The following is a 26,612-nucleotide window of genomic DNA, read 5'->3' as shown; positions in this document are numbered from 1 at the left end:
ACCGTGCCGTCAGGATGACAGAACCACGGACACGTAGACACACACACACACAGTCACATGTAAACATTTGTGACTCGATGCCCTGGACGTCCAGTAGCAGAGTGGTAAATCATGTTTTTGTCACTGTTGTTGTTGCATATTCATTCTGGTAGCTGCCACGATAGCGACGAATATCGCAAATGAATGATTCAAGACGTGGTCTGCTCAATGCTCGACTGAACACTGGACTATCAGAGAGAGGGTTAGTCGTGGCCATCTACGGAGACGGCACAGAGACATGGTGAGTGTCATTATATTCATGATCTCCGGCTTTCAAGCAGATGCTCCGGGGCCAAAAGTGACTGCATTAATGTGATTTCATATGAAAACGTCTGTGAGATTTTGAGGTCATTGAGGAGATAAATGATTTGGGTGAACACTTTATAATAAGTAGACACTATAAGCATTAATAAATATTGAATTCAACATTTATAACGCATGAATACTCATTAGTATGTAGTTTATAAATGCAGTTATAAATGTTTCACTCATGTGCTGAAGTGTTGGCATGTACCGATTGACTGATTGATTTGTTGGAGGTGGATCCTGATTGGTTGCTTGAGTTCAGCAGCTATTTGGACACTGTTCCTCAGCTGATGGGATGAGTAAAACATGTATACCTGTGTTTATAAACTACATACTAATGAGTATTCATGCATTATAAATGATGAATTCAATATTTATTAATGCTTAACTGATGCTAATAGTGTGTACTTATTATAAAGTGTTACTGAAAGAAGCTGTGAGTAGAGTCTGTATGTCTGGGCAAAACACACAGGACAATTAAGAACAAAGTCTGCACATGTCTGTGGAAATAACTCACTGCCTGGTGTTGTGGGATGTATATTGTGAGCTGCAGTCAACAGGGACCTGAATTAAATAACAGAAGACCGGCAATTACAGTAATGGCAAGGAGATTAGTGCTCATACAGCAGTACACACGATCCGTGATTGGTGGAAAGGAATTCCTTCGTTGGAAGGCGCTGCACTAATTGCAACTTGTGTAGGGAGACGACGGCTGCTGCCGCGTGGTTAAGGTTCTGATTCACTGGATGCTGTGTGTCGAGTGTTAAACTGCAAGATCACGATTGATGGACTTTTTTTCATAAACTGTCCCCGTCATTCATACACAGGTGCAGGAATCATTTTATATCTCTGTTGCTTTTTAGGAATTTCATTGACTTTCCAACAAAGCATAGAAGCAAGACATCTGTGTGATGGGTTTTTTTTCCCTGTATTTCTGTCTGAATTTGTTTATGCCCAATTTTATCTAATGATCTGATCCGGGAAGAAAGAAATACTGGGGCTTTCAGCCTGAAAAAGAAATGATGTACAATTAAGAACAAGATTTTAAACTCTGAGTGTTTATTTTCAGACACACACGTGATGGCAATTATAGTAGATTATACTAGAATGAGTATATAAACAAAATCTGTACATAAAATATTTCTGTATGACTGGACAAAGAGGAAAAAAAACAAACAAAGAGTAATGATGCTGGTCATTGTCCTCACTTTACTGTACAAAGTAAAATATAATTTAAAAAAAGGTATCATTATAATGCATGTTCATTTTCATTGTGATGCTCTATTCCCACAGACACACTGAGAACAATATTTGGTTTATGATAAAGCACAAACACAGGATTCCTTATTGTGCATCATAAGCGACAACAAGGTACTTGAATAATGCCATTTTATTAAATTCAATTTTTTTAAAGCTAGCTACAGTCACCAAATTGCCCACATTTGAAGAGAATAAAAAAACATTAATCATTATTACAAAGACGTCTTCCTTATCCTACATCTTGCTGATTTTGTACCAAATGCAATAAATTATCAATACGACTGACATTTCCGTACAAAGAGTGCTGCCACGGGTTTCAACAAGACACTGGAAAAAAGTCACCTGAGTAAGTCACAATAAGCTGCATTATTATTATTATTATTACTATTATCACCGTTTCTTTTCGTTCAGTTATTGGACGGAAGTGTTTCAAGATGTTTTCATATACTTAAAATATTGTTTCTTGCCAATTCATAACACAGCAGAAGCGAGCGGCTCATTCTGACATGTAGAGGACGAGACTGCAATGTTAACTACTGGCATTTATGTGTTTGTTCGTATGAGTAAAAGTGGGACAAAGTACGAAGAAGATGGCATAAGTTGTACTTAGTTATGTACAGTACTTTACTGTATGTATCACGTGTGTATGTATGTGTGTGTGTGTTTATCCCTCGACCTCCGGTCTGTAGTGCAGGACGTAATAATCATGTACGTACATCAGGACAGCGAACGGCTGACCAATGATGATGGATATCCACACTGCAGCGTTGCCGTAGTTACCCCGCAAAAAGCGCCCAACGAACCAGGCCAATGGAAGCTGGTGGGTCGAGTAAAAAACAAAAGAACAGAAAAGTGATTAAATTAAAATACTGCATGACTGCGACTTTTAATGACTAATCAAATGTGTGTATTTTCTTCCTGATTTCAAATGTCCATCGGTGTTTGACTCAGCACTCGTGATTGATAAACATGCAGCAAATAACAAGAGGCACTTATATATCGTGTCTCACCTTAAACCCCATGATAAATCAAACACAATCTGTGCTTCCAGTGAGGTCATTAATTATGTTAATGATAGTGGAGCTGAGGCCAAAACACTAAGAAACTAAAAAAAAAATAATGACAAATTTTTAAATATCCCATAGGAACATCATCAACATCATTCTTTAGATAATAAATGTCTCTCTGCCTTTAACTGACCATATTTTAACCTGACATTATGAAAGAATCTATTGGCAAAAACATTATTTAAAAAAAAATATATATATATTAAATACATCATCAGAGAGGAAGGTTTGTGCTGTAAGCGTAACATCTTACCTGTGCCATCATGCCAGTGAATGCCCAAAGTCTGAACATCCTGAGGGGAACACTCACCAGGTACTGAGACAGACAGACAGACAGACAGACATAGAGGACAGGAAGTAAAGTGACAAGTCTGCACAGGAAAGAGCACTGAAGACACGGAGGGGTACTGCTAAAAGTAATATTAGGCAGAAGTTAGGTTAGGTTATCGCTGTCCCAAGATTTTTTGTCCAAAATGAATGATCTCAGCTCTCTTACCTCATGGAAAAAAGCCGACAGGAAGAAGACGGCTGATTGGCTGATCATTTTGCTGAAGCCTCTCCTCAGCAGTGGCTTGTAAAAATGGCTAGAAAGACAGGCAGAGTCATGGATTGTTTAGTTAATTAGATCAGAACTCAGATCATTTGTTGATTATCAAGTGTTTTCGTTTTAATTTTTCAAGCTTAATGGTTTAACTTTGTCATGTACAATTCAATAACTGAATATCTTTGGGTTTCGGACTCAAAACAAAGAGAATGATGTTGCTAATCCTCACTCATCTACAATTTTGATCTTAAAAATGCTATTTTCTATCAATGGTCTGGTTTTTATTTGCTGAAATTTTACAGTTTAACAGTTTTTATTCAATCAAAAAAAGATAACCAATGCACAAAGTATAACTGTTGACTGCAACCCTGAAATAAGTTAGAACTATAGAAAAAGGTCAAGCACAGACTTATAGTGTATTTTATTCTGTCTAATATGTTAAATTACAGGGAGTTGATGTAACACAGTCCCTTTAATTTCATTTATCATGTCACTGCATTCGTTACATTGGCATGTGTGCATGCGGCGGGGTGAATACTGCATTTATAACAACCATTCACTCTTTCAAGGCCAGATGAATAGGTCTGCCAAACGCATCAGTGTGGACCTGTCAACTCTTTCTCCCCGCATCAGACCTGCTGCTGTCGCAAAGCGTTCACATCAATAAATTTCATTGCTCGCTCTCTATGCGTTAGTGGGCGAGTAACTCACCGTAGACACCACTTGTGTACAGGGATGTTCCAATTCTGCCAAAAATATGTCACTGTCTCAGCATTCCTAAAAGAGGAGTCAGCAGAGTGTTGAGGCGTGATGGGATCTAACAAAGCAGACCCATGGCAGTCATGATTAATGTGAGTGGACATTAAATAGCTTGAAAACGATATTTTCATGCCATGTAATGAATAATAGGAACTATCCTACAGCACAATAAGTGTTAGAATAAGAACACACATAGATAGATGCAGAATCCAGTACACAGAGCACTGTAAAAGCCAGTCATAGTAATGAGTTTTACATTTTTACAACCTTTTTTGTTTTCATCAAAGCTCAAAAATCATCCTGTACACATGCTTACAGTACACAGCAGATACAGGTGCATATGCTGAGCAACACTGAGCTGCAGCAGACAGACCCCAGTCATTCATAACATTCAGAAACAACAACTTACCACCAGTCTTTGTAAAACTGTCTGTCTCCAAAGCGCAGCAATTCAGCAGAGAAGTTCATAGACGAGTGGAAAAAACTGTAGAAAAACATCAACCATAGAAGGTGATTCGGAACCTAAAAAAGAGTTATTGCAATGGAGCATAAATGTAAACGTACTTAAGAGATGTCTATGTTAACTATGAACAAAAGCCTGCTTTTCTAACCATACCTTTAATATACAATATGAATAGTGCAATATGCAGTAGACAATGCACATGAAAAGACACTGCTGACGTGTAAATGATGTGATTTTTACTTTAAATGTACGTTTTGTAGTATTTCTGGGGCTATATTAACAAAAATCTAATTTAGTATCCATATAAAGGACACCAGCGTTGTATAATCGCTGTATAAATATAATTATTTCATTTCATTTCATCATTTGTAGCGTTAATCCATCCAAATAATCCATTGATAACATGGTCACGGACCTCTACTACATAGCCACCGTAAGCAGCGAGACGCCATGTTTCTACAGGAGCCTCAAATGGACAAACCCTGGCATTACAAAACAAGCGTCGATTTACGTGTTTGTGCGGAAAGTTGTAGTCCGCTGTAGAGAGCGCTGAGACACGACGGAGTCTCACAACGGAGACTGTGATTTTGTTGAAGACAAACAAACTCACAAAATATTAACTTAAGGTTGGAGGTTGACGGATCCCTAAAGCTGCGGACACACTACAAGATTCTTTGCCCGATTTTACCCACAAGTTGACATGACTAGTTGGAACAGAAATCTGTTGTGTGAGGGGTGAAGACTCTAATCGGCAAGTCTAACAGACCTGACCCGACCTCAGACACAGTCAGTCAAACGTGTGATTTTATTTTGGCGCCGAATCTAGACGCAATCAGGTCATATGTACTGATTACTGACACAACTGCAAACACATCTTGCCAACAGCCAATGAAAAGGAGTAGGTGGGACACAAGAAATAGCGTCAGAAAGATGACACTATAATATATGATTTTTTATGTGATAAGAAAAAAACATCTGTTGAAATCAGTGTGAAGTCTTTTCAAAATCGGTAAAGACTATGCAAGTTGTGTTGTGTGTCTCCAGCTTAAAGGGAGAGGCCGAAAGAAGGTGAAGAAGAAGAGATGTCGGTGTATGTGCTGGTTTTTTTTTTACTCACAGCGAGTCGTAACAATCTCTCAGTCATCCTGGACAGATCCATGTCCTAAACAGGAGGGGGAGACCAACAGGTTAACACATAACACACAGCAGCACTTTTCAGGTGGAAAAAACCCTCTGTGTCTTTCTCACCTCCAGCGGTTTCATGGAGCTTTGAATGATGGGAACCATCCACTGAAACAAGGGAAAACAACACATTTACTAATGTGCATGGTCATCTTTTATGGTTGTCAGAGAATAAGCGTTTGTATAAATAACTGTAAATGATTGTAATGTCAGTTTGTCAGAGTACAATATGAGACTGTACCTGTTGAGAGAGACCAACCAACAGCTGGATGAAAAACAGCTGAGAAGACAGAAACACATAAAGTAAATGACATCATTCCACTGCAATAAACTGTCACTACTATGAAAGTTTGACAGAGAGTTTATGTACTTCTACTATCATTAAGAGACACTATAGTACAGGCCTTTTACAATAACTTGTGGGCAACTCTTTGTGTTTTCAGTCATCCTCCAGGCTGTTTTCAGCTGTGTCATTTTAGCATAGTAATGTTTATGTTGCCTCCGTCTGTCCTCAAATAAAGCAACTCACTCCCTATGTGCAGCATGGGAATGTTGCCAGGCAACACTCAGTCTAAACATCACTGTAACGAGAGCTGCGTGGAGCTGATAGGCTTAATCAGACGTTTGTTGACATTTGAGGATAAATAAATATCAATTAACCTTGTCATGATCTCTTACAGCAAATGTTAATGCCTTTTTTTTTACAGCTTCTAAAAATATACTGATTACATTAACAGGACAAGGGGGTTATCGTTCAGACTTGAACACATATTATTTATAATAAATGTTAGATGTTTCACTGGCTAATGCTCACCATTTCAAAGAGCCTCCTCAGCAGGAAACTCATGCGAACCGAAGGCGATCGAGGGAAGTTGAGCTCATAGCACAGAGTCGGAGCGAAGACAAAGTAATATATGTCTGCAGGGACAGAGCGGAGGTGAGCGTGACACTTTTGTAAATGACACAAAAGCTGCCTTGTTGACATGAAACAGTAGTTAAATAGTTCATCAAGTCTCAGTATTTCATGTCAAACTGGCTGCTGCGTAAAAAAAAAAAGGTCCTTCCAGATCCATGCAAACACTCCAAAGACAACATTGCGATACCTTTGATAGTGAGGTTGCCAGGATAAGACACTGTCTGATCGCCTTGGTTAAAACTCCGCGCGCTGGGACCTGTGAAAAAAAAAAATGAACACGTCAACACATTAGCGTGAAATAATATTGTCAGGGCACACAAACAGAAACATAATGAACATCAATATGTTTTAAAGATCAAATTTAAACAGATCCATAACAATTACTGTTTGCTAAACTGGCACCATTTTGTTATTGTATGCTCTGAAAGCTGCTATATCACGAGTTCACCTTAAGATGTCACTGTAACAGCTTGGAAGAGCCTCTGTGTTAGGGACACTTAGAAAGCATTCAGTGTGGAGTGAATTATGTTTTATTTATGGGTGTGCAAACCCGCTTGTGTCAAATTATGTGTGTTGTGTTTTTGTGACTTACAAGACAGTGACCTGGCGAGTTTCTTGGCCTTGACGGTGCTCAGCTCTCTGCACCACATGTTGACGTCCTTATAGGAATACAGCTTCAGGAAGAGGATGGTGTAACTACCAAGTGCGAACGCACTGCCAACTGAAGAGACAGAGAGAGACGAACATTCATGACAAAGCTGTAACGTGCTGTATACTTCAGAAGATATAAGGGAAAGAAAAATGATGGAGGTTGGTGGGAGAGACAGCCGGAGAATGGAAAGCAAGAGAAAAGCAACGAGCGGAAGAAAGAAGAAAGTCATTGATCTTAAATAAACAAAAAACAACAAGCCCAGTTAAATAAATGAAATCAGCTCTTAAGGCAGTGAGAGCCAGTTGTTGCTTAACCACTGTGTACACACACACACATACATTCATCCCACAGCTTAACCATATAATCGGTTAAAGCCTAACCCAAAGCTTAACTTAAGCACACTTCAAATCTTAGCCCTAAACCTCAGAAAAAGCAGGTGTGGGTCTCCATGGGGACTCTGGATCAAAATGAGCTGATGTAAGAAGAGGATGATGCTATCATGCTGAACAGAGGATGAAGACACACCAGTGCGCGCACACACCAGCATATGTTCATGCACACACACTCACACACAAATGTGAGGTTTTCATTACTTACGGGGACATTGCATTGACTTGCATTCATTTCCTGGAGACTTACTCTAAACTTAACCATAATTACCACAGGCCTAATCCTAACCCTGACCCTCAACCTAACCTTAAAATATAATAAATATATATATATATATTAGGGCTGTCAAAAGATTAACATTTTTAATCAGATTAATCACAGGGTAGCTGTGGATTAATCACGATTAATCACGATTAATTACCATTCGTAAATATGCCAAAAAAAATCTGATTTTCTCTTTATATTGTTGTAGGAACGGAGAGATAAATAAAGTATGTGAAAATATAAATGTAAAGAACAATAAAATATTGTAAATAACTTGTAAAAACCTATACAAACTTAGTAAAAAATAAACATTACATTGTAAAAAACCACATTATAAGACAATATAAATAAATAGAAAAAGTAAATATATATATATATAATGTGACTGTGTAAACAGTTTTACGTCCCCACTACATTAGTAATACATGGGCACATACACACACACATGCATATACAGGAATAAAAAATGGCTGCCTACAGGGTGAGGTGGAGGTGAACACACCTGACATCAAACCGCAGCAGATCTTAACCATTAACCATCTGTCTCTCTCTGGCTCAAAGCAGCTGCCACACAGTTACAGCAGAAAAAAAAAATCCACTCACACAACAAGAGCCACTTTTCACCCACTCGCGCAAATCCGCCAAAATCACTACATACGCCAGGAGAGCACACGGCTCACGACAAATGCTTTGTTTTCGAACCAAAACGCGTCTCTCCTCTGCTCTGTACCTTGTTCAGAGTGAAAGAAAATGGGTCCACTGCCAGGAAGAGCCAGAATCAGGGCCACAAGATCACATGATTCATTCTGCATGTACCTCAGGTGCTAAGCTGAACCATCACACCTGCTCTGTGCAAATTGGATCATTAACAAATTTGGATTTTAAAATGTGAACTTGGTAACCTTAAAGGAGATTGGCCACTGACCACCAATTTACTGAGAGACAAGTTTTACCTGCATTAAAAAAAAAATCTGATTTAAGTGTCGAGCCCATATGCACGACCAAAGAATAATTTCCTTCACATTCAGTCACTATAATGTCTCTCTCCTGTGTGATGCAACGACTGGAGACCGGTGTGATAAGCTTGCAGTGCTACACACCGACTTGCAAAACGCGCTCCTTTTGCACCAGACTTTAGCACACGGGAAACACTTCAAAGGCAGTGGAAATAATGAAATCATGGCAGTCTTCATCACCGCGGTGTTCTTCAAAAGAAATCTGATCAGATTCGAAAAAATGAAACATCATATCAGATCCTTCATGTACCGTGTCTGAATTCTGGTTATGTAAGCAGTATCTGGTAAATGCAGTAGCTCCTATTAGACACACATGCACACACACACACACCTGCCCTCTGTAATTGCCCTTCCTGTGTGAACAGCAGCACACGGTGGAAAACAGACAGACAGATGGACCAACTCCTTTACTCCTTCGCCTCCCTGTGAGAGAACAGATGAGAGGAGAGGACGCATATCCTCAGAATTTTAGTCTTCAGGTTCTAGCTGGGACAGCTTTAACTTAAAGGGGGCATATTATCCCCTATTTCTACAAGTTAAACTAGTTTCCTGGTGTCCTAATGAACATGTCTGTGACATGCTTTGGTCAAAATACCATAAGAATGAAGCACCACAGCAGTTCAATCACCCTGCCAAAACAGCCCTGTTAAGAACGCTCTGTTTAGTAGTATCTCTTTAGGTCCACCTTAAAAAAAAGTTAAAGGTACAATGTGTAGTATTTATGGGTTTATATAACCCAAAATCCACTTTTTTATACATATTATGTGCTCCTGCATTGTCTAGTCGCTGTATAATAGTTTTTGTTTCATTTATGTAGTGTTTCAAAAAGTCATGTAAAATAACATGACCGCGGACCGCGGTTGCATAGCCACTGTTAACAGCGAGACGCCATGTTTCTACCGGAGCCTGTAAGGACAAACGCGAGAGAACAAAACAAGCGTCTCTTTACTTGTAGCGGAAGTCCCGCCTCCTCTCTCTCCGCTTCGTCTGCTACGGCCGCGGTAGCTCGCCCTCTCCCTCACCTCACGAACCTCATCTGCTGACACGGAGAAAGACGACGAGGACGACATTTGACCAGCTGAGGATACCGTAGCGCTCAGGGAAGGGAGGGGGTGAGCAGAGCAGCAGGTCTTTGTTGTAAATTTCAGCCTCTCCTCAAGATGGCACTATAAACTACTTATTTCCCCTTTAAACAAAACTTAAGGGGGAGGAAATTACATCAGCCACAGAGGCTACTGGGAGCTAACAGCCGTTAGCATTTGGAAAAGTGATCATTTGCAGGCTCTAGCAGGCACATTGCCGTCATATATAACATGTATCCACTAGACAGATAAATCCTCTGAGGCTGGAAGTTTGTGTAGGACTCTGTGCTGCACTGTGGAGCCAAGAATAGAACTTTTCGCGGACTTGGCGGACCGTTGCCCTCGCCAGCACTCTCGCGTGTTATATGGATAAAGCAGAGCTCTGTGAGACAACAATTTCAGGAATTTAGTGCATTGTGACGTCCCAATGAGCACAGAATCAACATCGCATGTTTCATCTCCTGTTCTTAGACTGAGGAGGACCACAAAAACATGAGTGAGTCTTATTTCACACTTTGCCGACGGATAGGGCCTCCAATATAATATATAAAAAGTTGATTTAGTATAATACGTCCCCTTTAATGACGGTGAGTTTTAGGCAAAAGTTTAATTTGCTAATTTAGTCCAAGAATATATTTGTGTCTCCTCTCCTCTGTCCCACCAGCTGGAAATAATCCATTCATGACCAACTGGTCCATTACCACTAACCAACTCCAAATATGACTCTGTTTAAGAAGTGCCCTTTCCTGCACTCACCGGTCAACTGTTTCTCTAAAGGGCAAGGATGTGAAGATCCCCTTTATCTTCATTATTATCAAATCATATTCTGTTTTTTTTTTTACACACGTCTACATTGTTCAAGTAATGATTGGCGCTGCAGAGTAAGTGCCACTGTTTCACTCGCTGTGTCAATTATGCAAAGTTGTTTGTAGCGAGTGCTCAGAGATGGCATTTTCATAACAGTGAGAAACATTTTTTTTTACCTGGGGTCATGGAGGGAACCAACAGGACCACTGCAGCAGGGAACGTTAGCAAGATTGACAGGTTAATGCAGTGAACCAGAAATCCCACACGTTCACTGAATGAACTCTGAGTGGAGAGAGACACAGAGACAAACAAAGGCACAATGATAATACTTCATATTATCATTTTGGTTTAGTTTATTCCAAGAAAAAAAAAAAAATAGAGCATTTGTTTACCCAGTGGAGTGAAAACCAAATTTTGGTGGCCTAGTTTTGAAAGGCTCATACAGTAATGTTTCATGCATGCCAAACAGACAGGGCATAAATTAGTTTGCTCTAAAAGACGTCATTGAAACTAATTTTTCCTATTTAACTTGTGTGGATGCAGTTGGGGAAGGTCAGCGTTAGTTTAAGAGAGCAGTTTTAGAGAAACGATCCCTCCTGGGTGTTGGGAAACGGCGATGAATTCAACAGTTGAGTTAAAAAACCACAGCGCTCTGACAGTGAGTTACAACACTCACCTTTGACAGCTGCCTTTCTGTGTAGATAGCCACCACAACGAAGACATTGGACACTGTTAAAGCACAATGAAAGAGAGAGAGAGAGAGAGAGTCGTGTCAGTTTATCTAAATATAGACTAGGTTATGCTGATTCTCCCTCACTTGAATGACCCTGAAACACAAGTGTAAAATTCTCATCATGGAATTAAAATGAGACACAGACACAAGTCACACTGCTGTCAGGAAATGTTACAGCTGAGACGGGAGCTGTGGTGTAGGAGTCGACTATAAATGTCCTGAGACAAAAATGTTGTGCTGTGTTCTGTGCTTTCTCCTCATGATCTTACTGTATATGACACTGTGAAATGAGACATTAGCCTTGAAACACTTTTACAGTAACAAGATCAAATTGGTCTTAACCCTTAGAACACAGAGCATTTTGGCTGCTTTTTTCCATCACTACACTACCGTTCAAAACTTTGGGCTCACCTATGCAATTTGTTTGTGTTTTCCATTAAAAGTCACACTTTTATTCATCAAAAGAGTTGCAAAATGAATAGAAAATATAGTCAAGACATTGACAAGATTAGAAATAATGATTTTTATTCAAAATGCTGTGCTAACACCATTGCACAAGGGTTTTCAAGGGTTTTCTAATCATCCAATAGCCTTCTAACACGATTAGCAAACACAATGTACCATTAGAACCCTGGAAATGGGCCTCTATACACCTATGTACATATTCCATTAAAAACCAAACGTTTCCAGCTAGAATAGTCGTTTACCACATTAACAATGTATAGAGTGTATTTCTGATTCATTTAATGCTGTATTCATTGAAAAAAAGAGTGATATTCCTTGAAAAATAAGGACATTTCTAAGTGACCCCAAATTGTAGTTTATGTTTAAACGTACAGTATATACAGACGGTATAAGAATGTGTGATATAGAGCGTCTTACATCCTTTTTTTCAGCACAAGCTAGGCAATCTGAAAAATATTCACCACCTATATAAACACACCTGAATGTCCTCAAAATGTTTAAAATCAATCACAGTTCAAAGTTCACTTTTTCTGAACAAAAAGACAAAGAAAAACGGTCTAATTTTGTGACTTCTGCAGAATTATTTCACGACTAAAAATGTGACATAAAATGAATCATAACTTTGACTCAACAACACATAAGACGAAAAAAAAACTATTTTTTAAAAGCCTGAATATGTGAACTATAAACACACACCCCCACAATGTCCATTCTAAGGAGCTGTGTATTATTCCCACTGCAAATTACCATGGATGCACCTGCGGCACAGATCCTTGTCGCAGGTGCACTAAGGTTAACAAACCACATTGTCATACATTTGAGTTATTATTGTAGAAACAGGCTGTATTTTTGTGAATTACATTAACAGTGAAATACTGTTCATATTTAGTCTTTAATCTTACATAAATATGACTGTAATTCAACATGAATCAACTTGTTTGTTCATGAACAGGAAGAACTGGTTTTGCCTTTTCACCCAGAGCAAACTTGCAAACAGCTACAATAACTACACTGTAGAAAAACAAGGGCATGTACCGCTGCTACTACTGTACTGATTTAATTGACTTTATCACACATTAGTCGTTGCCATTAACGCTGATTCTGCGAGGCAAAATTGAGAATACATGGTTTGTCTAATGTGTCTTTGTATCTTGCAGCAGTATCAGGTTGAATTTCACCAGTGAATGAACCACTGGCATATAAATAGCTCATTACCCTGACTACTAGACTAGACTGAGCCACACTGATGGCAACATAATTGCAACAATTGTTCCATTTTAAGAGACTAATCAGAGCATTAGCATGTCAATCCATCTAATCCAGAGTAAACAGATGTGTAACCTGTCGTTACGACGTTTTGATTAGCGCACATCACCCCGACATCAGAGCAAATACCCATCAGCACTCCCATTTGAATTTCTTAAACGGTTCAGTCACATGCTTGTTTTTCCACTTCATGAAACACAGAAGAGAAACGGAGGGTCAAATGCCATGGAGACAAAACTGTTTTTCAGGAGACAATAATGAAGGGCTGAGCACGGAAAATGCTGATCATGCAATGACTTATATGTTAGAATGAACAGGGCATTACTACTGCAAATCATGACTCCATGAGATCCTGTATTTATCAAAGGAAGCTCCTGCAGATAGTGACTCGTAGGAGTCAATGTGTAATTTTCTCACATCAATTCTTCCAGAAAAGTATGAACAAAAATATCACAGAAATGTGAAATAAATATAATCTAACTTCTAAACGCAGTGGCACTCATTGAACACTATTTGTCCAAAAAAGCTAAAATCACAGCCTTTTTCTGCAGCCAGACTTCTTCACATAGAACTTAGACGAGCAGAGTTTCACAGCACGCTACTGCTAATGTGTGTGCGTTTCTAATCTCTTTTGGAAAAAGGCCTGTTCAGCTTCTTTGACAAACAGCAACTATTGTACCCACTCATGCATCAAACTGAGAGAAACAGCGCCATTTAGCACCTGTTCAATGCACATTTGGGTTTTTCACTACATATCTGCAGAGTGGCTTTTGGCAGCCGATTTGAAAGCGACACATTTTTTGAGATGGTGAAATTCTTTAGATAATAATAGTGAAATGAATTGACCTTAATGGTCATTAACTGGTCTTTCAAAACTTTACCGGTGACTGAGTATGACTTCACACCTGACGTAAAATCTCCAGTGACCACACAATTATTTCAAGAATGTGTTGTTGTTTTTAGCCACAGCGACTATAACGGATGGGTTTGTTCTCACTGTCTTTGTGTGAATGAGAGAGAGGGAGGAAGAAAGAATAAAAAAGGAGGAGAGGAGGGGGCTGAGAAAATCAATAAATGTGCAATGTTACATTTTATGACATACTCTTTTGATATAGTAAAGAAATAAAATGTAAATCTATACCTGACAATCAATGTTAACATTGTAGCAGGCTACCAAAAAAAATAAAATCAATCAATCAATATCGCCTATGGGAAACTCTGAGGAAATATTTACGATTCATTATGGAACTGCTGTGAGGCAGAGGACGTCAGTGGTGTTATCAGTCCATAAGTGTGTATCAGGAAACATGTATGATCACACTTAAAGAAATGTGATAACACGAGTCATTTCAGATGTGCCCTGAGCAGGGTTAGGGTTTTTTCTGTGTGCAGAGTTCTTCACTGCTACAATATGCAGTCTCACTCTCACCATTAGATTTCACTAATTCCCACACACTGAAAGCTGGCGAGGGCAACAGTATCCGAAAACCGGAAGTCCGCGAAAAGTTCTATTTTTGGCTCCACAGTGCACCACAGAGTTCTACACAAACTTCCAGCCTCAGAGGATTCATCTGTCCAGTGGATACATGTTATATATGACGGTAATGTGCCTGCTAGAGCCTGCAAATGATCACTCTCCCAAATGCTCACTGCTGTTAGCTCCCAGTAGCCTATGTGGCTGATGTCATTTCCACCCCCTTAAGTTTCGTTTTACTTTTCTTTCTTTTTTGTTTTAAAGAGATACTACTAAACAGAGCATTCTGGACAGGGCTGTTTTTGGCAGGATGATTGAACTGCTGTGGTGCTTCATCCTTATGGTATTTTGACCAAAGCATGTCACAGACATGTTCATTAGGACACCAGGGAACTAGGTTCACTTGGAGAAACAGGGTACAATATGACTCCTTTAATGTCATGTATGAACAGCGCCTACATACAGTAGGTATAGAGTGGCCTCTTGAAGTAGTTGCCTCACTGTCCATGCAGCTGTAAACATGACTTTTACCCAACTGTCCTTTACCTTGCCTTGTCCAGGGTTTGTGCCTCAGTCTCTCTGCTCTTGCCCTGTGCCCAGGCAGCACTTAACATCGCTGCGCTTTCTCTTCTTTCTCCTCTGTTGCTGCTTTCTCACCCTCTCTTTAACCCTCCCTACACACAACCTCCCGCCTTGTTTTCTCTTCCATAATACTTCCTCTCCACCCTCTCTCCCTCTTCTTTTATCCCACCACCTCCCTCTCTCTCTCTCTCTCTGCAGTACAGCACCAGTGTGCAGTATATAGGGCAGGTGATTGTCCCTCCAGAGACACTGAGCTGCACCACTGCAGACTTTCACTGCAATATATACCATAAAAATAAACGAGAGAACTTTGAATATAGGATGCACCCCCGGGTGTCTTAAAGCAAGGCACAGCTTGAAATAAGGCAGATCGCACCACTTTAGTTGCACAACGGGGAACAAATGAAACATCACTTGAAACGGTTCAATGTTGTTTATGGGTACGGTCTATACACGGCCAGTCAGTTCCACAAAGCTGCCTCGGACTCCCACGTCATCATTTATTGAAGCTATTATGATGGGTTCTTCTGCATCAATCTAATAATACAGTCAACATTTATAGCTGTATCACAAGAAAAGTCTACCATCAAGTGTGTCCTTCTCTGTATCTGGTATGCATCTGTATATATTTAGTGCTTTTCTCGTCTCAATGACCACTCAAAGAGCTTTGCACGACAGTTTTGCCATTCACATGCAAATTCATACAGCATATCTTTCTGCGGCGCTATTTTCTATCACATATCATTAAGACGTGGCCCACACAGGGAGCAATTTGGAACGAGAAGAGATGAGGGATCAATCCACCAAACTTGTGGTTAGAGCCACTTACGTGTGATGTAATGTCTGTTTTCCATAGTGTTGACTGTTTCTTTTAAACAGTTTACTTACCAATCACCAGGCACACTGCTGGCCAGCTGTACGGATCCTTCAGAAATAAGGAAACGACTTGAATGGGGTCCACCAGCACGCCATACCTGACAAACAAACGCCAAAGGAGACATATAAATTAAGAAATTAAGAATTATCATAGCGGGCAAAAGCACAGATGTCTAATAACAATAAGAATGGCTCAGCGCCATTAAGTGGCCCAGTAAGCTTCTTCAATGAGCCTCAATGAAAATCATGCAGATGTTGTTGTTGTTGCACTGATTACACCAGTGCTTTTCCTGCTGTGGCATTAAAAAGCTGCTGTGAATGAACTCAAAAAGCTTCTCAAAGATTTGTAAAAAAAGAAAACTCTCATTGTTGGCATATTTCAGATGACACACTAAATATCAGCATTGCCTGATGCCTCTTGAAATACATGGTACTAATTAATGTGAAGAGGATGAGAATGAATGAATGATAATGAACATGCTTTTCAAAAATGTACTCACCTCAGAAGGTTTTCTAAGAAGAGGCGAGCGTTACTCAGCACCTGTATTAAAATACAAAAATTACACAAGATAAATAAAAGAGATAAAACTATCCACGCCTACAACAATGCTCCCTATGTTTCCGTTATCATTGCTGTGGTCATTTCTTCCCTCTTGGATGAATAAAGTTGTCCTTCCATATCAACCCTGTCCTCCTCCATGCTTTTCTCTCACCTTTTGTTCCTTTTTCCTGCTGTCTCTTTTCCCTCCTCACCCCATTTCTCCCCATCTTTATCCTCCTCCTCCCACCATTCTTTTTTTTAATCTCTCCTCCTCACTCTCCTTCTTTCCAAATGGATTGTAATATCTCATTACCCAGCACAAAGGCTCTGTGCATGGGCCTGGGAGAAAAGTTCAGTGAGAATGAAGGAAAACCTCCTGCGTTGAAAACACAAGTCTGCTTTCATAGCCTGGATTAACAAAAGGCTTTGTTCGCCTCCTCTCTTTTTCACTTTTTCTGAAGCACATGGGGGAGAGAGTTTCACAAGTTGTTGAGTTTAATATACGGTAAACATGCTTATTATTACTCAAACTTCAAAATGCAAAGTCAGTATTCAAAGTATACTATGGCAAATACATTTTGGCCTACGGTCTGCACTACTGACCTATGGATCAGTTACTGAAGGTGGTTGTTATGTATTGTTGACAACAGTGACCAAAGCCATTTTGCACCACATAAGAACAGAGCAAGGAGAAGAAGAACATTTAGATTTTTATGTGATTTCTCAAATATATTAATAAATAACTCAGTTTCTATACTTTTAATTACTTCATTATTATTATTTTTTCCTAAACCCATGAATGATATACAAGTAAATTATTTTTTAGCACTTTTAGTACTTTTATTACAATACACTGGCTGGACCCAGATTGCTACACACAAGTCGGTGTAGAATAACCTGGACTGACTTTACTTTTACTTTATTATTTTAACTATTTATTTCTATTTCAAGCCCAGTGCGTAACATGGAGTGTGTTTATTGGGAGAAAGTATTTTACAATCCAGTATGCTTTTAATTTAGTACAAGTACAATTTTATTTTTTTCTGTGTGCAGATTTCTTCACTGCTACAATATGCAGTCTCACTCTCACCATTAGATGTCACTAATTCCCACACACTGAATGCTGGCGAGGGCAACAGTATCCGAACACCGGAAGTCCGCGAAAAGTTCCAATGTTTGGCTCCACAGTGCAGCACAGAGTTCTACACAAACTTCCAGCCTCAGAGGATGTATCTGTCCAGTGGATACATGTTATATATGATGGCAATGTGCCTGCTAGAGCCTGCAAATGATCACTTTTTTCAAATGCTAACTGCTGTTAGCTCCCAGTAGCCTCTGTGGCTGGTGTCATTTCCTGTACCTTAAGTTATGTTTACTTTATTTTAAGGTGGACCTAAAGAGATACTTCTAAACCAAGCGTTCTGAACAGGGCTGTTTTGGCAGGGTGATTGAACTCCAGGGAACTAGTTTAACTTGGAGAAATAGGGTATAATATGAGTCCTTTAAATTACTTGACAGCTGCAGAAAATCAGAGGTATGAAGAAAAACTTAAAGTCCTTTTACTCCTCTCGTGGTCATATTTCAAATACTAAACACAAAAAACAACTAAGCGTCTGCCTCAGCTCTACTTCGGGATGTCACAATGGATTTTTATTTTATATTATGTATTAACATACTGTATGCATCTGAAAAAAGGCTGTTATTATGGGGAGCCTGTCCTGCATTATGAGGACAGCCTGGAGTGCAAATCTGGAATCTGTAAAAGACACTACAAGCGCAAGAAGTCACAAGTTTGGTACAACTCATTTAACAATGTCAAGTTGGAATTGCAAAGATTGCCTGAGGGAAATTGAAAAAAACCCCCAAAAAAACAGGGCAAAAAGAAAACAACTAAAATGTAGAAACCTGAAATGTATTATTCAACACTTCTACTATTTACAGTTGTGTTCACAAATTGTATACATGTCATGACATGAGCAAATTCATGCATAATATTCATGACCATGCTCGCTGCCATTTCTATAACCCCTGACTTTATTTGTGCTTGCTACAGCAGCCATTTCCAAGAGATAGGTTTGATAAATTCATCACAATTGTTTTATGCAAGTGTTATTTCAATCTTTATGTGCTGCTCAAATCTCTCCATGCCTTTCTCGCATTTTCCCTTCTTGTTGCCTGGAGTGTGTGAAAATATGAAGGAAATGCTGTCTGGGGGGTCATCAGACCTGGCACCTATAAGTAAACAATATGATTGTCTGCAATATGGCTTATTGACAAACATAAAAGGTTATCATTGCTAAGATCTGCTCTGTAATCTGTAATTCCCTCTATCCCTTTTTAATATTATTACTACATCTATTGAATTTGGACAGTGCACATTGTACTGAAACAAACAAATCACCACTGAAAGTATCAATGCACATAAATGCACTTGCCTTTGGTAAAATGATCACTGCAAAGACGTGTGTACTTCAATGGTGACCATTGCTTCCCCAAGGACAGAGGCCCGTCTAATGGCATTAATAAACAATTTTCTTTTCCTAGATGGATCCTGTAAATGCACAACCCACCCGATGGAGCAACGGCCCGGTATTTTAATAAAAAACACAGGAGTGTCAATGAAACTTCACTGTGAAGCCGTGTTTTGTCCTCCAGGAGGCGGTCCCAAAGGAACGTGATGTCACGTGGAAAGCGATAAATTCCAGTGGATGTCCTCAGTAATCAAACCTCCTCTTGTATAATCTAAAAAACATGATCAGCACTTCTTTTTTTTTCAAATATCTGAACTAACCTGCTGAACACGGTTCACTGAAATGTCTGCGCATTATGTTGCAGTCATGTTACAAGGTACTGAACATGGAAAATCATGTGTCCTATACACTTGTATACCTCACATTACAAGTTCACATTACGGCATAAGAGAGCTTCTTTAAAGCTGTTTCAGTCACACAGTGTTACCAAGTTGGAGAGACAAAACACTAAATGTCTTCTTTTTTCTTGCAGATTTATTATTTCTGTACACAGTGTGTGATTTTGTATTTGTGTTTCCTTGTGTGTGTGTGCACTCATATCTTACCAGCATCACCACACACCAATTGAGGATTCCTCTGTAGTTACTGTATCCACTGGATGAACTCAGCAGGGACTCCTGTGTTTCGTGACAGCTACAGAAATAGATAAAAATCATTGATCATTCAAGAGAAATACGACTATAAATAATGCTCATGTAGATTTGTTTTTGACACATGGAAAATAATGACTGCACATCAAATGGTAATATGAAGAAAATGAACAGTTTTGATCAATGTTGGGCCAACTTACTCTGAGTATATGATATCTTACTGTGTTTTAGGTCACATAACAAGAAATGTATTTGTAAAGCTGTGTTGTTTAAGGATTTGATCTATCTGAAAGTGATAGAGTGGACACTGGACAGAGAAGCGTGGGTAGCAAATATTGTTTTTGCAAGGCCACATTAAGCCCATGGGCCACGTTTTGATAATCACTGACCTTCATTGACATACTTCTATTAGCAAATGACAGTGATGTCCCTTAGCAACGGTGTTGGTTCTAGACTGCTGTCAGAGAGGTCCACTGGTCACTGACAGCCACACTTTAAGTCTCATTACTGTGAGGACTTAAAGCTACTGTCTAAAACCATACCATACTTTAATATTATGTAATGGGATCAGTGTCAACATGTTAGTCCTGTGGCCCACATTTAATCAATCCAGATAAATGACAAAGCCTCAGTTCTACCTTAGTGATATGGACCCATTTTAAAAACTCATTATGCATGCATGTTGTTGAGGATGTTATGAGCAGGCCTAGCTGTGTCTCGGTATGATCTTGTATTATTTATATATTTGTTGATACATACATGTCAAAAATAAATTTTTTTGTTTTTAAATGGCAGAATATGTTCCTGACGTAGGCATGTAATGCTAATGTGGTTGAAATGTAAAGAATTCAGATTTGTTCTATAACAATGATTCAAACAGGTCTGTTTTTTTCTGATATTATTGATAGACACCTGCATGAAATTGTTTCAGTAGTATCATGTAAAGGCCCATTTATTGATGGCCTAGACAATGTTCATTATGTAGAGACCGGTTTTAAGGGGACAGTTCAGGATTTAAAAAAATACTTGTGTATGACGTATTGACACATTATCAACTTCATGGAGCACAACACTGTTTACATGAAGTAACCTCGGTGGGACCCAGAACATATTGTTACCTAAACCTCATATAATCACACTTTTAGCCTTTTAGCTCTTGGTGCTGCTGAGGATACTGTCTATATTTCCCCTCCCTTTTCCTAACCTGTCAAGGAACTAAAGTGACCTTCACACAACAGAATGCAAACACACATTAACACCTCCCTCCACTCACTGCCATGTCATCCTTCTCCTTCCTTGGTTTGTGGGCTTCACATTTATGTGCACATACTTGTGTGCAATAAACCTCAGCTTCAAAACATGCAGAGCACATTTGTTTGAGCTGCTATAGAAAAGTGGAAGTGCAATGCAAGGCCCTTGCCTTAAAGGGGAAATAAGTAGTTTATAGTGCCATCTAGAGGAGAGGCTGAAATTTACAACAAAGACCTGCTGCTCTGCTCACCCCCTCCCTTCCCTGAGCGCTACGGTATCCGCAGCTGGTCAAATGTCGTCCTCGTCGTCTTTCTCCGTGTCAGCAGATGAGGTTCGTGAGGCGAGGGAGAGGGCGAGCTACCGCGGCCGTAGCAGACGAAGCGGAGAGAGAGGAGGCGGGACTTCCGCTACAAGTAAAGAGGCGCTTGTTTTGTTCTATCGCGTTTGTCCTTACAGGCTCCGGTAGAAACATGGCGTCTCGCTGCCAACAGTGGCTATGCAACCGCGGTCATGTTATTTAACATGACTTTGTGAAACACTACTAAAATGAAACAAAAACTATTATACAGCGACTAGACAATGCAGGAGCACATAATATGTATAAAAAAGTGGATTTTGGGTTATATAAACCCATAAATACTACATATTGTACCTTTAAGTACTTTGTAACGTCTACAGTTCCAAAAAAAATGTTTAAATGATGATACACTTAGGAAAACATACTTATGGTAAGTATGAGCAACGACATTAAACCTCCTTTAGGTTACATACTGGACCTTTAACTTTTGCACCTGTTTCAAGTCCACCCCTTATCTCAGTTACTGTATGGACTATCTGCTCTCCACCTTTTATCAAAGTGACATAAAGGGTATGCATGTCACCACTTTTTTTCCCCCATGTACTTATACAATTTTTATGACCTTATGACATGTTTTTTGTCCTTATTATTACATATATGTAGCCCAGAAGTTGACATTTTTATGCCCCTGTGATTTCCCTATATGACCCACCTGCTGAATATGTATAGAGATAGTCACAAAGCTCATGTTTTGAAGTTGTAGTTAGTTTGCCAACAGTGAATGAGTGTCACCAACAGATTATATATCTGTGGTGTGTGGAGCAACCGTTTCCACCCGGAAACCGCAGCACCAGCTACGTCAAACTGATGGAAGCTTAAAGTCATGAAACACTAGCTGTCAGTGCTATCAACTTTCTTGCTAACAAAAACAACACGCTTAACTTTTCCCCCCCTCAAACTAACAAGTTGAGTGAGTTTAGTGACTGACCTCAGGCGGTCACTTATGTCATTCCTGCGTTTCTTTTTCTCACTCTTTGAAGTCTCCAGTGAATGGTCGCGTTTTTTCTTCGGCTCACTAGTGTCACTGTTGCTAACACCGGCGGTCACGGAGCTGTGAGGCTCCGCCGCAGAGCTCCCGTTCACCGCCTGCACGGTCACTCCTCTCCCCGCCGCAAATGTCGCCCTTCTCCGTCGTGTCCAATTACCGGCGTTGACCGCGTTCGAGTCACCCATGATGACAGAGGAAATAACAAAAAACCGGCAACGAATGTGTAAATATAAACTTTAACCGTATGTTTCGGGTGGTTGCATTGCCCAGGTGCTACCGTGGCTCATAACCGTGTTAGCAGCAGCAGCAGCGCTGACTGAGAGACAGGGAAGTGAAGGATCTGCTCAACAACAACAGCCCGCCCAGGGTTCAGATTTCTGGATGGAAGGAGTGTCTCTATCAAGTGCCACATGTTAGACAACAGTTGTGTTGTAGCTGGTGAGTCATTCAATCTTACACATCAAAAACAATTACAAAGAGCTGTGAATTTGTTCTCGTGACCATGTCAATGGTCAAGCAAAAAAGTATGTCAAAGGTGTTCAAAGCTAACAACAACGTCAACAAACAAGCTAGTTTGAAACAGTTTGAGAGGAGACAAAACAAACAAATAAGACACATTTTTCAGGGATAATGTAGGCTTGTGTGATTTTACTGTTCTCCTGCTTTCTCAGAGCAATAAGGAACACTTTAAGTACACCAGAACATTGCATTGTACAGATTAAAGGTGCATTATGTAATAAATCTAACGCAACAGGCCATAAAATCCTCCTAATATGTCACAGAGACTCAGGAATAATGTTCATATAACAAACTGAACTCACCAACAACAACTGTACAACCAAAATATTTGCATTAAAAAACAATCTTTTGCAGACTGTAAATCATGTTTATGTTTTGAAATCATGTTTTGGCATGTGTCGCCACCTACCACCAATCATTGCAGTCAGTAGAGTCTCAGCTGCCGAGCAACCACGGGTTGCCAGTTACGTCAGAAAACGAAACCTAAAAGACCTTGGTATTTTGAATTTGATTAAAATATAGGTTAAAGGGTAGGGAACTGCTGCATTTGCTAGGTATGACTATATGATGCACTGATTTCTGAGTTATAGTATATTAGTGGTCACACATGTCCTGAACACAACCTAGTCAGTCCTGGTCATGAAATGGAAAATGTAGTTTTTATTGCACATCAAAGTTGATGGTGTTTCGATTAAAAGTGCCAATATAGGACTTTTAATTTAACATTTCTCAAATATGGTTCAATACAAATGGGTGATTTACACTATCATAGTAGATGTCCTGAACACAACCTTGTCAGTCTTATCCTGAAGTTATGGAAAATATAGTTTTTATTACACACCTTACCATGGAAAGTGATATGATAATATAATGATAATTTAGTTGGATTAAAATATGCCTTTATGGGACTTTTAACGGAACATTTCTCAAAAAAAATGTACGCAGTAAATATGTGTGATTTACAGTATGCTAGTAGTCATATATGGGTGCAACAATGTAACATAGAAAATGTATTTTTTTACATTTCCAAGTTGATAATTGTGTTTAATTAAAAAGTGCGAAATTTCTCTAAAACTGCACAGTAAAAATGTCAGATATTCAGTCCACTGGAAGTGTGCTGAACACAACTTTTTCATTCTCATTCAGAACTTTTAGAACTTAACGTCCAGTTATTATGTCTCTGAAACATAGCTGTGAGGATGTTCATTATTTTTCCAATTCAAAAGAGACACCATGCTCTCAGTGTTTTTATTTTGAAAAAAACAGACTGTTTCAAAAAACATCTAAGTCCATACTTAACTTTTTGAGAGTGGATACCTTTTCTTCGGTTTGTTTGAGGGGCGTTAAAGCCTCTGTCCTATGTGATTCGGACATATTTGATATTGATACAGAAATGTGTTTAAAATGAACACTTCACATTGAAGTCATCAGCAACAAAGAACGTGAGCAAAACAGAAAAGGAAGGTTGATGAAGCGGTCTCGCCTCAAGGTCGACTTAGTGTCTGTTCTGAAGTGTTGATATCACTTACCTTTTGTCAGCAGCTTTTCTCTGAGCGCTGAGAGTAAATGTGTTGTTCAAAGTAATCATGTACTCCATGTAAATAAGGAAGTGCATATGCTGATGAAGATGTGATGTGATGGTAAGTGCCTCTTGAAGAACGATCGGTCTCAGAAATACACGAGTCTTGGCTGCATGTTGGATGTAGTAAAAATGGTTCCATCACAATGTGAACACTCAAAAGTATCAGGATGACAGATTAGTGCAGATTAGGTTAAATCTCAGTTAAATCAGACGGGCTGTGGAGCAGAGTTTGGCATGCAGAGCCTGTTCTCGTGCAATGACCAGTGTTTGAAGTGGACCAGTACTCCCTGATACACAGAACCAGCACTTCTTCACAAGATGCCGGTCCTCTGAGGTCATCTGTCCAATTCATTATTATGGCCCAGAATAATAATCTCCAAGGCTGCAGTACACGTCGTTCACTCATTCTTGCAAGAGTCTTGTGTTGGTTTCTGGTGTCTAGAGTTTTTATTTTTAATGTTAAACCAGATCAATATCTATTGGAAATGTTTTCTTATGTTACAGTCAGCTATATTCCCGGACTTCCTGCCAAATTTGTGTCCTCGACACCAAAATAAAATGGACTGTGTGCTTGAGGTTTAAATCATTTTTGGAAATGTTAAGAAGTTCTAATTATAGAGGTTGGCAAAGTGTGTAGCATAAGGACACAGCATATGGGCTAAATACAAATATAAAGTACCTTTTATTTACGGCGAAATCAAGTCATACTTTAGTGCGTAGTGTTCAATGATTAAGTTATACTGACAGACATTCACAGTCTCACATGGATAAGAACTGGCACTCATTTTTTTCCTACTTCACTCACTGGCAATGAACATAATATAATGAAAAAAATGTTTTTAGCTTCTCCCTCAAGACCTTCCAAATTTTATATATTTTAATCCCACCAGTGGGAAGGCTCATTTTCATCCATCCACAGTTTTATGAAGTGTAATAAGCTTTACACCCCCTCATGGCCACACGTGTGACTAACATGGACTGTTCATCTAGTGCTGAGAGATGCAGAGCTCTTTCAACTTTATGGCTAAAATAGTCACCGTTTAATTTTAGGGATTATTAATTTACGAAATGGGGTACTTTTGGTTTTCCCTTTCAATCGCGTTCCCTCGCCGGGCTGTGGCTAAAGGAATAGTTACATCAGACTTTTTGTTTATTCAAGCCGAAACGCTGTTTGAGAGCTTTCACTCAACGTGAATGCCCTCTCTGTCTTTTCCGGTCCTCTGTGCTTATCCATACTAATTCATAGTATAATGTGGGAGGTGATCAGTGGCATTGATCCAGCTTTATCAGTCCCTACTGTCTATAAGCTTGTCTTTTAGAGTAATGGGCCTGTCTGCAGCAGTTGTTGGGATAAGAGTCCTTCGGGAGGGATCAATATTGAAACTTGAATTGTCTGAACCCTTGAAACGCCTTAATGATCTAATATAACATATACTTCTATTCATGGAGAGAATATTATTCACTCCTGTGCTTGCCTCTTTACACTTAAATGAGTCATATTATACCCTATTTCTCCAAGTTCAACTAGTTGCCTGGTGTCCTAATCAACACTTTGGTCAAAATACCTTAAGGATGAAGCACCACAGCAGTTCAATCACTCTGCCAAAACAGCCCTGTTCAGAACGCTCTGTTTAGTAGTATCTCTTTAAGTCCACCTTAAAAAAGAAAAGAAAGAAAGTAAAACAAATCTTAAGGGACAGGAAATGACATCATTTCATGTGAGCTAACATCAGTTAGCATTTGGAAAAGTGATCATTTGCAGGCTCTAGCAGGCACATTGCCGTCATATATAACCTGTATACACTGGACAGATGAATCCTCTGAGGCTGGAGGTTTGTGTAGAACTCTGTGCTGCACTGTGGAGCCAAGAACGTTTCGCGTTTCCGGATACCGTTGCCCTCGCCAACTTTTGAAGCCTTGGACTGCCATAGGTTATTTTAAATGACCAATTTAATTGTTGTATTGTTTGTCCTCTTTACTTTGTCATTCTTATTGTTTTCTCCTACGCTCATATTCACCTAACCTTTATTTAAACACCATCTACATCCCCTCACCCTTGTCCCCTATTTCTCCTTTTACCATTTTTTGATTTTATTGTGCATTCTATTT

At 39.4% G+C, this 26,612-nt stretch overlaps 1 protein-coding gene across 2 annotated transcripts; it reads right to left on the bottom strand.

Moving 5' to 3' along the window:
- Nucleotides 1-1,178: 1,178 nt before the first annotated feature.
- Nucleotides 1,179-22,648, bottom strand: LOC310927603 (diacylglycerol O-acyltransferase 1-like). Of its 2 annotated transcripts, XM_083889935.1 has the most exons (18): nt 22,343-22,648; nt 19,761-19,848; nt 16,644-16,684; nt 16,156-16,241; nt 11,424-11,476; nt 10,924-11,029; nt 7,129-7,257; nt 6,724-6,792; nt 6,435-6,538; nt 5,862-5,900; nt 5,687-5,728; nt 5,556-5,600; nt 4,385-4,497; nt 3,928-3,993; nt 3,169-3,256; nt 2,926-2,988; nt 2,322-2,422; nt 1,179-1,353 (listed from the first exon to the last, which is right to left on the bottom strand). In XM_083889935.1, exons 1-18 carry the CDS (start codon nt 22,585-22,587, stop codon nt 1,182-1,184), a joined length of 1,650 nt encoding a protein of 549 aa, XP_083746061.1. In that variant the 5' UTR covers nt 22,588-22,648; the 3' UTR covers nt 1,179-1,181. The 2 variants fall into 2 exon arrangements, with proteins under 2 accessions (XP_083746061.1, XP_083746062.1); XM_083889936.1 differs by lacking the exon at nt 1,179-1,353 and having other exon boundaries at nt 1,502-2,422.
- Nucleotides 22,649-26,612: the final 3,964 nt, after the last annotated feature.

The sequence above is a fragment of the Microchirus variegatus genome (assembly GCF_963457635.1).
Source record: "Microchirus variegatus genome assembly, chromosome: 1".
Taxonomy (NCBI): domain Eukaryota; kingdom Metazoa; phylum Chordata; class Actinopteri; order Pleuronectiformes; family Soleidae; genus Microchirus; species Microchirus variegatus.
The sequence above is the reverse complement of the archived record's forward strand: the minus strand, read 5'-3'. Positions and strand labels throughout refer to the sequence as shown.

Excerpts from the sequence above, each read along its gene's own strand:
- LOC310927603 (XM_083889935.1), bottom strand. The coding sequence starts at position 22,587 with ATGGGTGACTCGAACGCGGTCAACGCCGGTAATTGGACACGACGGAGA. Across the intron at positions 5,601-5,686 it reads GCTCCATGAAACCGCTGGAG|GACATGGATCTGTCCAGGAT; the intron begins GTGAGAAAGACA and ends CCTCCTGTTTAG. Across the intron at positions 3,994-4,384 it reads CAGTTTTACAAAGACTGGTG|GAATGCTGAGACAGTGACAT; the intron begins GTAAGTTGTTGT and ends CTCCTCTTTTAG.